Source organism: Zingiber officinale, chromosome 5B (genome assembly GCF_018446385.1).
Source record: "Zingiber officinale cultivar Zhangliang chromosome 5B, Zo_v1.1, whole genome shotgun sequence".
Lineage (NCBI taxonomy): Eukaryota > Viridiplantae > Streptophyta > Magnoliopsida > Zingiberales > Zingiberaceae > Zingiber > Zingiber officinale.
In genome coordinates this window covers 28669679-28683022 of record NC_055995.1, presented here as the reverse complement: position 1 = coordinate 28683022, position 13344 = coordinate 28669679, and the positions used below count along the sequence as shown (strand labels likewise).

The 13344-nt window shown below is 32.1% G+C and overlaps 1 protein-coding gene across 1 annotated transcript; it reads right to left on the bottom strand.

Annotated features, from left to right (window-relative positions):
- Nucleotides 1–658: 658 nt before the first annotated feature.
- Nucleotides 659–11917, bottom strand: LOC121984294 (nudix hydrolase 9-like). Its single transcript, XM_042537162.1, has 10 exons — nucleotides 11718–11917; nucleotides 11502–11576; nucleotides 10975–11031; nucleotides 10186–10268; nucleotides 9797–9855; nucleotides 6656–6804; nucleotides 4913–5056; nucleotides 3986–4144; nucleotides 3693–3905; nucleotides 659–1029 (listed from the first exon to the last, which is right to left on the bottom strand). Exons 1-9 carry the CDS (start codon nucleotides 11880–11882, stop codon nucleotides 3807–3809), a joined length of 990 nt encoding a protein of 329 aa, XP_042393096.1. The 5' UTR covers nucleotides 11883–11917; the 3' UTR covers nucleotides 659–1029; nucleotides 3693–3806.
- Between the last annotated feature and the right edge of the window lie 1427 nt (nucleotides 11918–13344).

Here is a 13344-nt window from a genome sequence, read left to right as displayed (position 1 = left end):
CATCCCTCAGGGAATGCCCAACCACCAAATGCCCCATCAATTCTCAGCTTAACCGAACCACAACCGGCCACGGAGAACTGCAAAGACGATCCATCTTGATGCATTCAACACAAAATCACCAACATTACAAACAAAGATACAACCAAAGCTAACAACCTTCAATCCACACTAGAAAATAAACAGACTAGCTAAACACCCTATCGGCACCCCATTTAATACTCAATAGTTGAAGCACCAAAAGCACAAAAATACATCCATTGACCCTAATAAAGCCTCCAGAAATCTCAAATCCCATTTTAAGCCCAACATTCCTCACAATTTGCGCAAAAATCACATTAGGACTCCACTTTCATGAGCAAATAGTCTTCTGCTCTGTTCGCCCAGTACTGAGTAGATGTAGGAAGTAAAACAAAGTCTATATTTCATATCTCTAGAATTTCCATGGATCCATTCTAGAAGGTCTTTCCCAAATACAGAAATCATCTCCATGAAAAACTATTTTTCCTAAACTTCTATAGGGAACATTCAAAAAAACAGATGTAAGGAAGTTTCTCTTGCAGCCTTACACAGCACAAAAAGTATGGCTAAGAATGCCCATCTTCTCCAATTTATCAAGGTCTATCATGAAGCAGTCAAGTAATAAAAGAACATCTAGGAATACATCCTGAAAACCAAGCTAACTTGATCCCATTTAACTCTCATTTGTGTTACATGCAATAAACTTATAATAAGCATATTTTAGAGAATATCTCCACTGAAAAATAAAATAATTTAATTCACTGAAGGAAAGATATTTTGAATGTGTGGGGAGAAAAGTGTGTCGTTTGATCATGTATGAGCGTGAAATTGAAAGTTCAAAAGTAGAAGTCCCATGGAGCAAAGAACAGAATATCTCCATTGAATAGGCCCATGTAACAGATAACATCTTTCTCGATGCAGCTTAGTGCATACCTCCTCCACAAATATTCCACGAAGAATGATCACCTCATATTGAAGAGATGGTGGAACCAGATATGGAGAACAGTACACCTAGCATGAAAAAAGGGCATACAAAATTAGGAACAGAAACGGAGATGCACATAATGTAAAAGAGCTAGTGCACATGAAGCATATAATATATAATAGAGATGCATATAGTACGTAGAATACACATCAAAATACAATACCAATGCACACATGGAAAGCTCCATGAAAGAGACTACAAATAAGTTTTGTTGTAGCACAACACCACAGACCAAAGATAGCTTGGCTTACCAAAGAACATGGGTGGATGACACTTACATAAACTCTCAGACAACAATCTTCTTGATGTATTGTGTTCATCTAGATCACAATTACTTGCAGCAGTTGTTCCAAAGTAATTTCTTTCATATTTTTCTATCAAAATATGTATTAATTTCATATCAAAGTTTAAAATCTCAAGATGAGCTGCAATTTCTGGAGTGATATAGTTTCGTACCATATTGTGTCGTGCTAGTATGCTTTCAATAATTATTTAATTGAATCATTGACAATAACATAAGTATAAGTTGTGATTTTTAATTAATTGTTTTGTTATAATTAATTTTTCACTTAATAATTAATTAAATTAATTTGACCACCTCTTACCTCAGTCCTCGAAGTTAAAGATTACTTGCACCCAATTAAGTTTAAATTTGTACCTTAGTTTCTTGTAAATGGAATACTTTCATTTTCTATAATGATTTACACTTATAATCTACAAAACATTTGCAAATAACGCTGGAATTGAGCAATGAAAAATGGGATCTTCCCTAATACTCTAGGGTATACTTTCAGATTTTGCAACATCAAAGCAATTCCAGTTTTAAAGGTGTCAGAGACGATCATTGTTGATATTATCTATGTCTAAGTAACTTTTAACGTTTTGATAAAAACTTGTGTTCTTCACAATTTTTTAAATTTTGAGCTTCAACTGCAAGTTGTAAAATGAATGTATATTTTTATGGATTTGTATAATAAAAGCTTAAGAATTGAATTTATTTCTTTTATTTTGTTTGATAAACTTAAACAAATCTCTTGGATGCAGTAAACAATTTAAAATTTCATCATTTAGTTTTAATTTGGTTTTGTAATGGAAGAAAAATAGTGAGATCTAAACTTTTTTAGATTTCAGAGATGTCAAATATTATGTTTAGAATTAAATTAAATTTTAAAATTTTATAGCTAAATTTTATAATTATAAATCTATAAATATATATAACTTAACTTAGACTCGACTAAGTTAAATTTGATATAAATTCAAAAAAAAAAAACAAATTCAAATGAATTTTTTTTCATACCTTCAAAATTGAACTAGATAAGTTTCTTAAGAAAACTTCAATTCATTTATGCACACTAATTTCGATTGTTATATATCTTTAATATGTATCTTCAATAATATTCTAATGAGATGGATTAAATATAATGAAAGAAAAATAAACAAATTACTTTACCAACTTAATCAATAAATTTTTATTTAATCAAAGTACGGGATCAAACGAATGAACCAAAACTGAGAGAAGACACAAAGGAAAAGCACGGTTTCATTGAATTCTAGTTTTCCTATTACTTGCTTGGAGAGTCTCTCTCGATCTGTCTTAACATCATAGAAATCGGAATACGAAAAACAAGTCTCGCTAATGTTATATATCAAATTTTATCCCATTTAAATTTGTATATATTATATTATCCTTTTAATTTAAGACAACTAATTAAGCTTAACTAAACAAATATTTTTGATTTTAGGGATGAGTGTCAGTTTAGGGATACATGGAGCATGGAGCCCTTCGAGTAGAAATGGTGAGTTCAAATTGGGTTCATTTAAACTTATTTTGATAGTTTTAATTAGACGGAGTTTAAATATACAATAGTCTAGTCTGAGTCATTAATTATGTTTAATTAAGTTAATAAAAGTTTTAGAAAGTTAGGAATTATTTACATTCCCCATTTCTTTTCCATGTACTCTCTCCCCATATACTTTTCTTCCTCTACCTTGCCCCTTGACCCTTGCCAATTGCCTACCATGCGTGTCGTTTACCGACAAACACTGATTCCCTTCTCCACTCTATGCCACCCTTCTCTCTTCCTCAATCTCTCTCCCTAATCTCTCTCCCCCTTGTCTATTTGTTTCCTCTGTGTGTGTGTTGCCACTTGGAATGAGTCGCAAAGCGAGGAGAACCAACTTGCGAGGTTTGAGTATTAATATTGAAGTCGTTGTGTAGGTCGAAAAACTAAATAGCAATAACTGTTTCATTCCATCCCACTAGTTGGTATTCCCTTCCAATGAAAATTAGGTACACAAGAAAAAGAAGGGGAAACATTTTAGGCTCCAATGTAAAAAGACGGGAAAAAAATGATATCAACCAAGATTTCTTCCTGACTTCAAATACATACCTTTGAAGAATTGTTATTACATTTGAAGATTCAAAAGGTCTATGTTCAAACAATTCAAATCTCAAACTCAAGGCATTTGAAATAACTACAATCCATCAGAACCTTTTTTATGAAAGATGTAACCTTGGTCAAGCAATTGAAATGAGAAGAACCTTTTTATCATAAAATTCAATTATTTCTCATTCCTTGTTGGAACGATGATGACTATTTAGATAGGAACATAATGAATTGACCATGCACATCAAGAAACCATTTGATTCAACTAGAAATCAAATCAAACAATTAGGAAAAGAAGCTACCTGAATTGTTGTGTTTGAGACATACAGAAATTTGCGTCATCAAGTATTTAACTGACTTGTGTGAAGAAGAGGTAAATGAAATAAGCCACAGTAAACTTGAAACAATTTTCTTAACTATGTGTGAGAGCTGAGGGTTTCCGTCATCAGGTCATAAAGAGCAAGTCCTCCACAATGGCAACCAGGCATTTTCAGTGCCAGTTTCTTCAAATCATCCTGTTTTTTCTAGTAATTTGTGAGCATTGAAACATGACAGAAAATGGGACAAATAGTAAACAAATATAAAAAGTGCTAACCCTTGAAACTGTGAATATTTGAGTGGATTCAAATCCATCTTGTGCTTTTGAATAAAATTCACGAACTTCTTCTGCTGGTAGATTGCACCTTAGAAAGAAGAAAGCTGTTGGCCTGGCATTCATGACCCGACGAGAAATTCCAATGAAAAGAGGATTTGTCTGCGTTCATATTTTAGTATTCTAGTAGTCAGAAACAACAGCGTATCAAAGCATGCCAGATGTATAAGGGAAAGGAAATTATAAGCCGAAACTAAAGTCATTCAATAGGTTTTTAGTTTCTTTTCTTCTAATCCAAGTGTTAGGGGAGAGATGTATCAATTAGCACATTATATTAGGATCTAGTAGGAAAATAATCCCAATATATATTTTTAAAATGTCCAAATTACATGACCAGTAAAGTGAAAAAAAAAGTTCAGTGCAGATCTACAGGAAAAAAAACTAGTTGTGAAGAGTAGTTAATTCCCAAATGTAACTTAGTATTAATTATCAGCATAGCAAAATCGTGCACATAAAAGGGTACAGTGGACTACCCTTTTTCCTATCAGCAAATGTTCTCATTGTCGGTATCAAAATGCAGGAAACTTCAATTGAAAATACATAGTTTATTTTTTTGCTGCAAATATTGGTTTGCAACATGAAATTACAGTAACTGCAATAACCATTATAGCTGGAGTTACTCCACAAGGAAAATATTTCTTATTGTTGACGTTTTTCCAAAAGTTCATACTGCTGCTTTTTGCTATGGACCTCACACTTAAGTGAAAAAAATGTCCTTTAACTTAGTCTATCTCCTCTGTTGTAAAAGGCAAGAGCTTGAATTTTTTTCAAGGAAAAATATGCATTGCCCTAATGCACAACGAAATTGAACAGTTAAGTTGTATTACAAGAGCAACCATAAGTTAATAATAAATGCAAATAGTTACTTGCCAGAGAAATTGCAGGAACACCAATTTCTTCAACCACCTCCCGAATGATACCATCAAACATCTCTACACAAACTTTCTGATTTATAAGATCAGACTGTATGGTGCCTTTATCAGCGCAATGAGAAGAAATTCCAATTTCTTGGGGCTGAAAAAGAATAGGTCATAGGTCTTTAAAAAAAATACTTGGATAAGTGAAACATCATTGAGATGAACTTTAAATGCATTTTTCATTCATATATAATGATAAGATTTGGATACTAATTGCATTGATTAAGGTGGTTGCTTGGATGGGTATAGCTATAATAGAAAAAAGGAAGATAAAATAAAATAATAATAATAATAATAACTAAGAGCCATAAAATATAGTCCCAAATCCCAATAGGTAGGGATCATATCTTACACATTACACCATAATAGGTTGCCTGAGGAACAAGGTTCAAAATCTAGCCATTTCAGTATTTCGGTCTTTGAGCTGTTTCCGTATCATGCAGATTTTCTGATGTATGGTGCCATAGCGAATTGGAAGTGGAAGGATGAAGGAGATGAAAAAAAATTAACACAACTATATACTTAAGTTTAATCTTTATTTTCCATTTAGAATGCTATAATTTTAATATTATCTTGTTAAATAACAAGAGTATCTTAATTCATCTTGTATTCTAGCATGTTGAGGGGTGTCGACTATTAGCATGTAAAGATACTCATTAATATAACAACATAGGAGATAATGTCTATGCTGAATAGTATCAAGTTTCACTAATTTATCAAAATGATACATTTTGACTATTATCGCCATGGTACGAGATTTCAAACCCTGCAAGGAAGTCATGCTACTGTCTAGATCTTCATGTGGGGGTAATTGTCATATCAATACAATTTTATAGTGGGCTACCGTATGTTTAAAAGGTAGAGTAATACAAGGAGAGAGAATTGTGGAGGGGAGAATTGAAAAGGGAAAAGTAAAACGGATGAAAAGGTGAAGGATGTTTTGGTCCAGAGGAATGAGAGGGACTCTGCATAAGCATTTTGAAATATAAGGTACAGGCATCTTTGTTACAAGGAGTCCTATTTAAGTACTTGCTTATACGACAGACAAAAAGTCTACCTAGGGAATCAAACCTAACAATTTTCCATATAAACAAATTATTCCTTATTTAACTTATCCATAATCAGGTTCTACTAGATTAATTAATAAATTAACCAAATTCATATATTGACAAAGAGAAAATATGAAATACCAAATGAAGCAAATAGATGGACTACATTGTCAATGTATATTTTTGATGGATCTCAGATATTTTGTTTAGTTTTCAGATGAAAGAAATTTGAACTAAATAGTGAACCACTCTGATGAAGACAGTGAGCCTACTTATACCAGGATGAATTAATATCTTGAATGAAACCAATTACAATCACAGACTACCACTTTACCTCAGATTTACAGGAATAACAGTGCTAATAGACATATCATAAATTTTAAACACGTAAAGATATGGCTGGCTTCCACGTAAATAATTATCCAACAAGAGTACAGATTTAGAAAATTTGAAGATAATATTGATTATTACTAAATTTAAATAAACTCCAGCATGTACGAGTCATTTCTAGTCCTGCAAATCAGAGACTGGCTTCCACTTTGCCACTCAGGAGTTGTGGAACCTACATATGTACATGACTGTTTTTCTGTAATGGCAGATAATTGCTTATAACTGCTCTTGCTTTTGTGGTAGCTTATAATACTTACCTCTGAATGACCTCCAGGAAAAACAAAATATCCTGGAAACTCGCCAACATTATGACTTCTTTGTAAGATGAGAATCTTTCCATCAGATGTTTCCACTATAGCTCCATTTCCTAGCGGACTTGATGTATGTTGACAGCATAAAGAGTCATCTAGAGAAAATCAAAACAAACTTTTGATTGGCAAAAAATATTCATTAATCTCAATGATAGATAAGCTCCAAAAAAACCTAGATCCTAAATGGTAGGAAAACAAGATGTAGGTACTAAGAATAAATAGAAAGAGGATTCATTTCAAAAACATACTCTAAACATAATTGAAATAGATTCCAAAAATAAGGGCAAAATCAGCATCCAGCAAATAGCATTTTTCAGTGTAAGATGTTAGTCCCAAATTGTGGTCATTGTAGGACAGTCAAACTTTTGCTTTTTGTAACTCAAGTTGCTAAGATATAGGTGATAGTGAACAAAATCCAACTCAGACACTGCAGAAGATTTAACTTACTGCCAGACATGCTTGAATAGCACGTGCTGACCAGAAAATGAACAAAATGTTTTACAATTCCACCATTTTTCAGATCCAAAACCTCCACCAATTGTAATATGTGAGGATATTACTAATACAAATTAATTATAGTAAAGCAACTAATTAAGTGATTAACTGAACTACATGGAAAAAAAAGGAATTGAAAGCAATACAACAAAGAAAAAAACTTCATAATTCTTCAGTTCTGTCTCTAGAGATGCCAACTAATCCAGTAGTAACGCAAATATGTCCAAATATGAAATTAAAAGCAGTGAAAATTTATGTTTCCAGTAAAATTTACTAGGGAGGAAGATACTTTGAGATAGTAAAGACTTCGGTATTTGATTATTACCAAAAATAGGATTACTGTTTGTGTATTTTTACTCTAGAATAACTATTTAATCAATAATCAGAGCATTAGATTAAGTAATTGATAAAGTTAACTGTTAGATATATAGTGCCTAGTTTGTTATGTAGAACTGAGACCAAACCAAGTTCGGCTCTAATAGCAATTGATGTAACATAATGGAACACCAAAATCATGCAGAAAATTCAACCACAAAGAAGATAAAGTGGAATATTATTAATTGGCTGAATACTACATGAAACACACTTTTATAGATTTAATGCAACAAAAAATAAGAAACAAATAATCAGAAAATATAATTAACCTCATTGATTTATTTACCAAATATAAAAACATCAACAGTACAACACTAATTACCAAACAACTTAAATTATAATCAAACTGCTCCAGCAAAAATCCAAATTCAAAATTTAAAATTCAAATCTTATTCCTAATATGTATACAACAACAACAACAACCAAGTCTTATCCCACTAGGTAGGGTCGGCTATATGAATTCTTTTATGCCATTGAGCTATATCTCCTTCTATATCATCATCTATACTTAAATAAATTTTATCTTATTTTATTGCTGCTAACCAAGTTTTTTTTTTTGTCTTCCTCTTCCTCGTTTGATATGTGTGTTTGACATAGTTTCACATTGCCTAACTGGAGCATTTATTGATCATCTAAGTACATACCCGTACCATCTTAAACATGTCTCTCGGAGTTTTCCCTCAATAGATGCAACTTCAATTTTCTCTAATGCTCTCATTTCTTATTCTGTCCATTCTCGTATGTCCACACATCCACCTTAACATCATCATCTCTGCAACTCTCATCTTCTGCTTATGTGCTCGAGTTATAGCCCAACATTCAGCTCCATATAACATAGCAGGTTTAATTGCAGTTTTGTAGAACTTTCCTTTAAGTTTTAGAGATACTTTACGGTCACATAAAATACCGGGCGCTCTCCTCCATTTCAACCATCTTGCTTGTATTCTATGTAAAACATCTTTCTCAATCCCTTCATCATTTTGCAAAAATATCCTAAATATTTAAACCTCTTGGTTCCGACAACTCGTCATCTCCTATCTTAACAATTGTCTCATTACGTCAAATATTGATAAACTTAAATTCCATATATTCGGTCTTTATTCTACTAAGTCTAAAACCTTTCCCTTTCTAGTGTTTCCCATCAAGATCCTAATTTACCATTTACTCCTTCACGTGTTTCATCTACCAAAACAATATCATCTGCAAACGACATACACCACGGTATTGTGTCTTGAATGTGAGGTTCGTCCATAATTAGAGTAAAAAGATAGGGACTTAGAGTTTATCCTTGATGTAACCCTATCTTTATTGGAAATGCTTTATTTACTCCGCCTAAAGTCTTTACTCTAGTTGTTACATCCTCGTACATATTCTTAATTAGTTCAATATATGCTACGTTAACACCTCTCTTTTCTAGAATTCTCCATATAATTTCTCTTAGGACTTTATCATAAGTTTTTTCTAAGTCAATGAATACTATGTGTAGATCTTATTTTTGCTCCCGAAAATTTTCAATTAATTGTCTAAGAAGATGTATAGCTTCTATTGTTGACCTTCAAGGCATGAACCCAAATAGATTTTCGATCACTGTGGTCTCCTTCCTTAATCCTTTTTCTATTACTTTTTCTTAAAATTTCATGGTATGATTCATTAGTTTAATACCTCTATAGTTTACACAATTTTGTACGTCTCCCTTGTTCTTATATAAGGGAACTAGAGTACTTATCCTCCATTGATCAGATATTTTTTTCGTTTTCAATATCATATTAAATAATTTTGTAAGTCATTCAATACCTTGTTTGTCTTAAATAATATGTATCAACTAAGTAATATTAGAGATAAGTAATCCATTCCTATTTTATCTTAAAAATATATCAGTTGAAACGTTAACTAATCATCCAGATGAATCATGGAAATTAGTCAAATCACGTTGACGTCATTCTCAATTTTAAATTTTGTTGATCTTAACCTTAATCGGAGCATAAGCCATGCCTGGGAGGAGTCAACATATTGTAGACATGAAGTTCTCACATATTAAGTTGACATATAAGAGCACCAGTATGCATGTTATGCCAAAGCAGATGCCGGAAAAACAGTGCAGTGTATGTAAACATCACCAAAAACAGTGTTACATAAAGGGCCACAAAAATTCAAAAAGAACCAACCGGTGCCTAGATTCATGAAGATATGGTGCATAATTGCAGTTTTCAAAAATACCTGCTGAAGGAAAAAGAAACCTCTCCCATAAAGGATTCAAGTTTGTGCCCACAAATGACCTGAAAATTTATATATTTTGAAAACATTTTAATTTCAGCATAAAAATTCAAGATGAATAATAATAAACTTTCTAGTTAGCAAATACAACCTTAACCGCTCCAACTGATAAGCATTAAACAACCAATCTAATAATATCACGCACACTAATTCATTAAATTGAAAAGTATAGAAACTAATAATGGGATATAAGTACTGGTTACATATAAGAAAAATCAATTAAAACAAAATGTTGCATGCATCAAACTGGAACCGTACACATCTAAACCCACTCAAAAGAGGCGTTACAAAAACATATGGCCAAGCTAGAAAGAAGTGTGAGTGATGATTACCTGTAATCTGTGAGACCCAAGTGAAGGCAAATTGAGGAAATTTTATCTGAGCCATCTGCATATTGTACAGTGTGATCCCCATACTGAGATAAATTATTTTAACCATCAATTTAGGAGCATTACTTGAAGGGCATATTGGGAACATTAACAAAAAAGCAAACACTTCAAGGAAGCAATGAGTAGATTTTTCAAAAAAAAAAAAAAAACACTATTTGGATATGCGATAAATTTGCTTTTCATTTTTACTGATATTACTGATAACACTGAGAGGGTTAATACATGTCAACAGGCAAACATTGAGCTTACTGTTCCTACTATTATAGCATATTTGGTTTGAAAAAGTGTGCTCTTTGGCATCCAACCAGATGTGGCCTGAATTAAATTTTTGGAAAATTTATATACCAGACCTCAACTAAAAATTTGAGGTAATTACAAGCTTTGTTTAATACAATAGAATTAATTTTTCATCTCTTTTACACTACAGTTGTTATAGATATATGTTTGTTAGAATAGCTACGTAATGATTAACTTATTCAAATTTCATGATCTTGTTCTTTCCTTTGCTTTTTGTTTCACAAGGGATATTGTTCTTTCCTTCTTCTTCTTTTCACAAGGACAGTGTTCATTTCTTTATCAAAAAAATTACACTATTCAGTTTAGCTTTCAAATTTTCAGTGTCATCCTTTTGTCTTTAGTCATATATGACAAAAAATTTTGAAGAAACTTCAAGAGTTGGTTGCTAGAAATAACCAAAAGAAGTAGCATAAACAATACACCCAAACAACATACCCTAAACTTTAATCCACTATACAGTGAAGGATTCCCCTGAACTCGCCGATTCCATATCTGCAAAATATGTAGGTGATTGCAATGACACTTATACTGTTGTAAATGACTTGCGTTAAGGTAAGATGCAGAATTGCAGATACAAACAGAATAGGAAACAATTTTTTAATATTTTTTTTTACATTATTTATAATACATATGATAATATCTGTGGAGGCCCTCTGTGATCTGTCTCTCAGTTCCAGTTCAGAAAACAGAAGGGGAAAAAGAATGGTATTGTAGAAAATCAAATACAATATCTACTTTACTTTCAAAGAAGGCGAATCCTTATTGAGTCAAATTGTCTATGAGAGAAAACCTTTAAAAAGATACTAAAATTAAAAGATTTGCATCCCTCCGATTTATAAGAAAACTCAATGAAAGAAAGAGCAATTTTCAGTGGCCAAAACTTCCAAATTGTCCTCAGATTGTTCTGAAAATATAGCATTTGTAAGAAGCAAGAGAAGACATTGTTTTTAGAATGTGCGCACCTCGTTAATGGATTCTTCTAAACTAGCATCGGGATGAGGAATCCGATCGTAGGAAGCGTCGAAATTGACAAAAACCTTCATTTAGCACGGCAGTAGTTATTAAATCGCACGCTGAAACTAAAAACTCTGGATAATTTTTTTCACAGGCTCCAAACATCCCTGCAACAAAACCAAGGAGAAAGGAAGAAGGAAAGATGAGAGTATGCGGCGCACAACCTGCGAAGCAGGGAGACCAGAGGGACATGAGAGGAGCAGCTTGAAGGCGGTGCCGGGGTCCGTTGGATCGCCGGCTCCCGCGCTGATGGACATGATTCCCTGCGGGCGACGAGAGGAAACGATTCTGAACGCTTGAAAGGGAGAGTAGCGAATGTAAGCCAGCATTTGGAGAAAGGCACCGTGATCGACTTCCTCTACTGTTTCCGTTTTTTCGACCAACAAATAAGAAAGGAAAGAAAAATTAAAGGGGGTAAAAGCAAAAAATATTACATACACCAAACTTTCTTACTTATTATTATTATTATTATTATTATTATTATTATTTAATTGACACCCAATATCCTATTTATATTAGAGGACAAATTCTCTGGTCCATAATTTATGAATTACGGGATGGTCCATTATTATAGACCCTTGATTTAGATGGACCCTACTAATTTAAAGGTGGGTTCCATCCAAATCATTGATCTTCATACAGTGGATCATCCTCTGATCCATAAATTACGGACTAGAGGATCCCTACTACTTATATTGACTATCTACTTGAATCTAGTTTCTAATGTATGTAAGCCATGTGTAAATTAATGATTTAAGATTCACTCCATCAATTTTATCCCTTGCATAATGAATTATTATATTACTACTCATATATAAATTAATTAAATCATTTTTATTATATTGACTAATAAATTTAACTCTTTTAACTACACAATCTCTTGGTCACCTTCAAATATGGTTTTCCCATCTCAATATATTTTTTATCATTTCTAATAACACAATGCATGCATCATACTATTCTTATTCCTACTGCATTATTAATTTTTTTTATTATAGTTCTATTCTACCTAGCATTTGTTTCATAGCATATGATGTACCATATGGTCCTATAAAAAATTTCTTTAGCTTTAGAGGAATTCGACAAGCACACTAGGTTTCAGAAACTCCTTGCTATTTTGACAATCCATTCTTTGTCATATCTATGATTGTCTTTTTTAATATCCCTTGTTAAATAATTGTTCAAGATGTCTAAAACTTTCACTTACACTGAATTCTTTTCTATCAATCCTAACTACTCCATAAATGTTTACTTATTACTTAAATTACATTTCACATTTAATTTTTAGTCCACTTATCTTAAAATTCATAAGTTTTTTAAAGTTTTCCTCCATAATTAATCTTTGAATTTGATTTAATATATTAGTTAACACAATATTGTCATTAAATAGCATATATCAAATTGTTAGGTTATCTAGTAATAGTGGAAATAAGATAGGGAGCATAGGGTTGTCCCTTGATCTTTGGAAAATCATTTGTCACATTTACAATACTTCTAGTACTGGTAATAAAATTTATCATATTTATCTTTTATCACATTATAATGATACAGACTCATACTTAAATGTTGATGAGACAATAATTATATGAAATTTAGTAGTTGTACCTTTGCTTGTTCTAGCACTATAAATTATACTATTATATGACCTTTTTTACATATCAATGTACTCTTCTTGATGTCAATTTTATATTAAGATCCACCATATTAATTTTCTAGTAACTGTTATATATTGTTTTTCCAAGTATGAAAATGTTAGGCATTTATTCAGCTTGCTGATATATATATATAAAA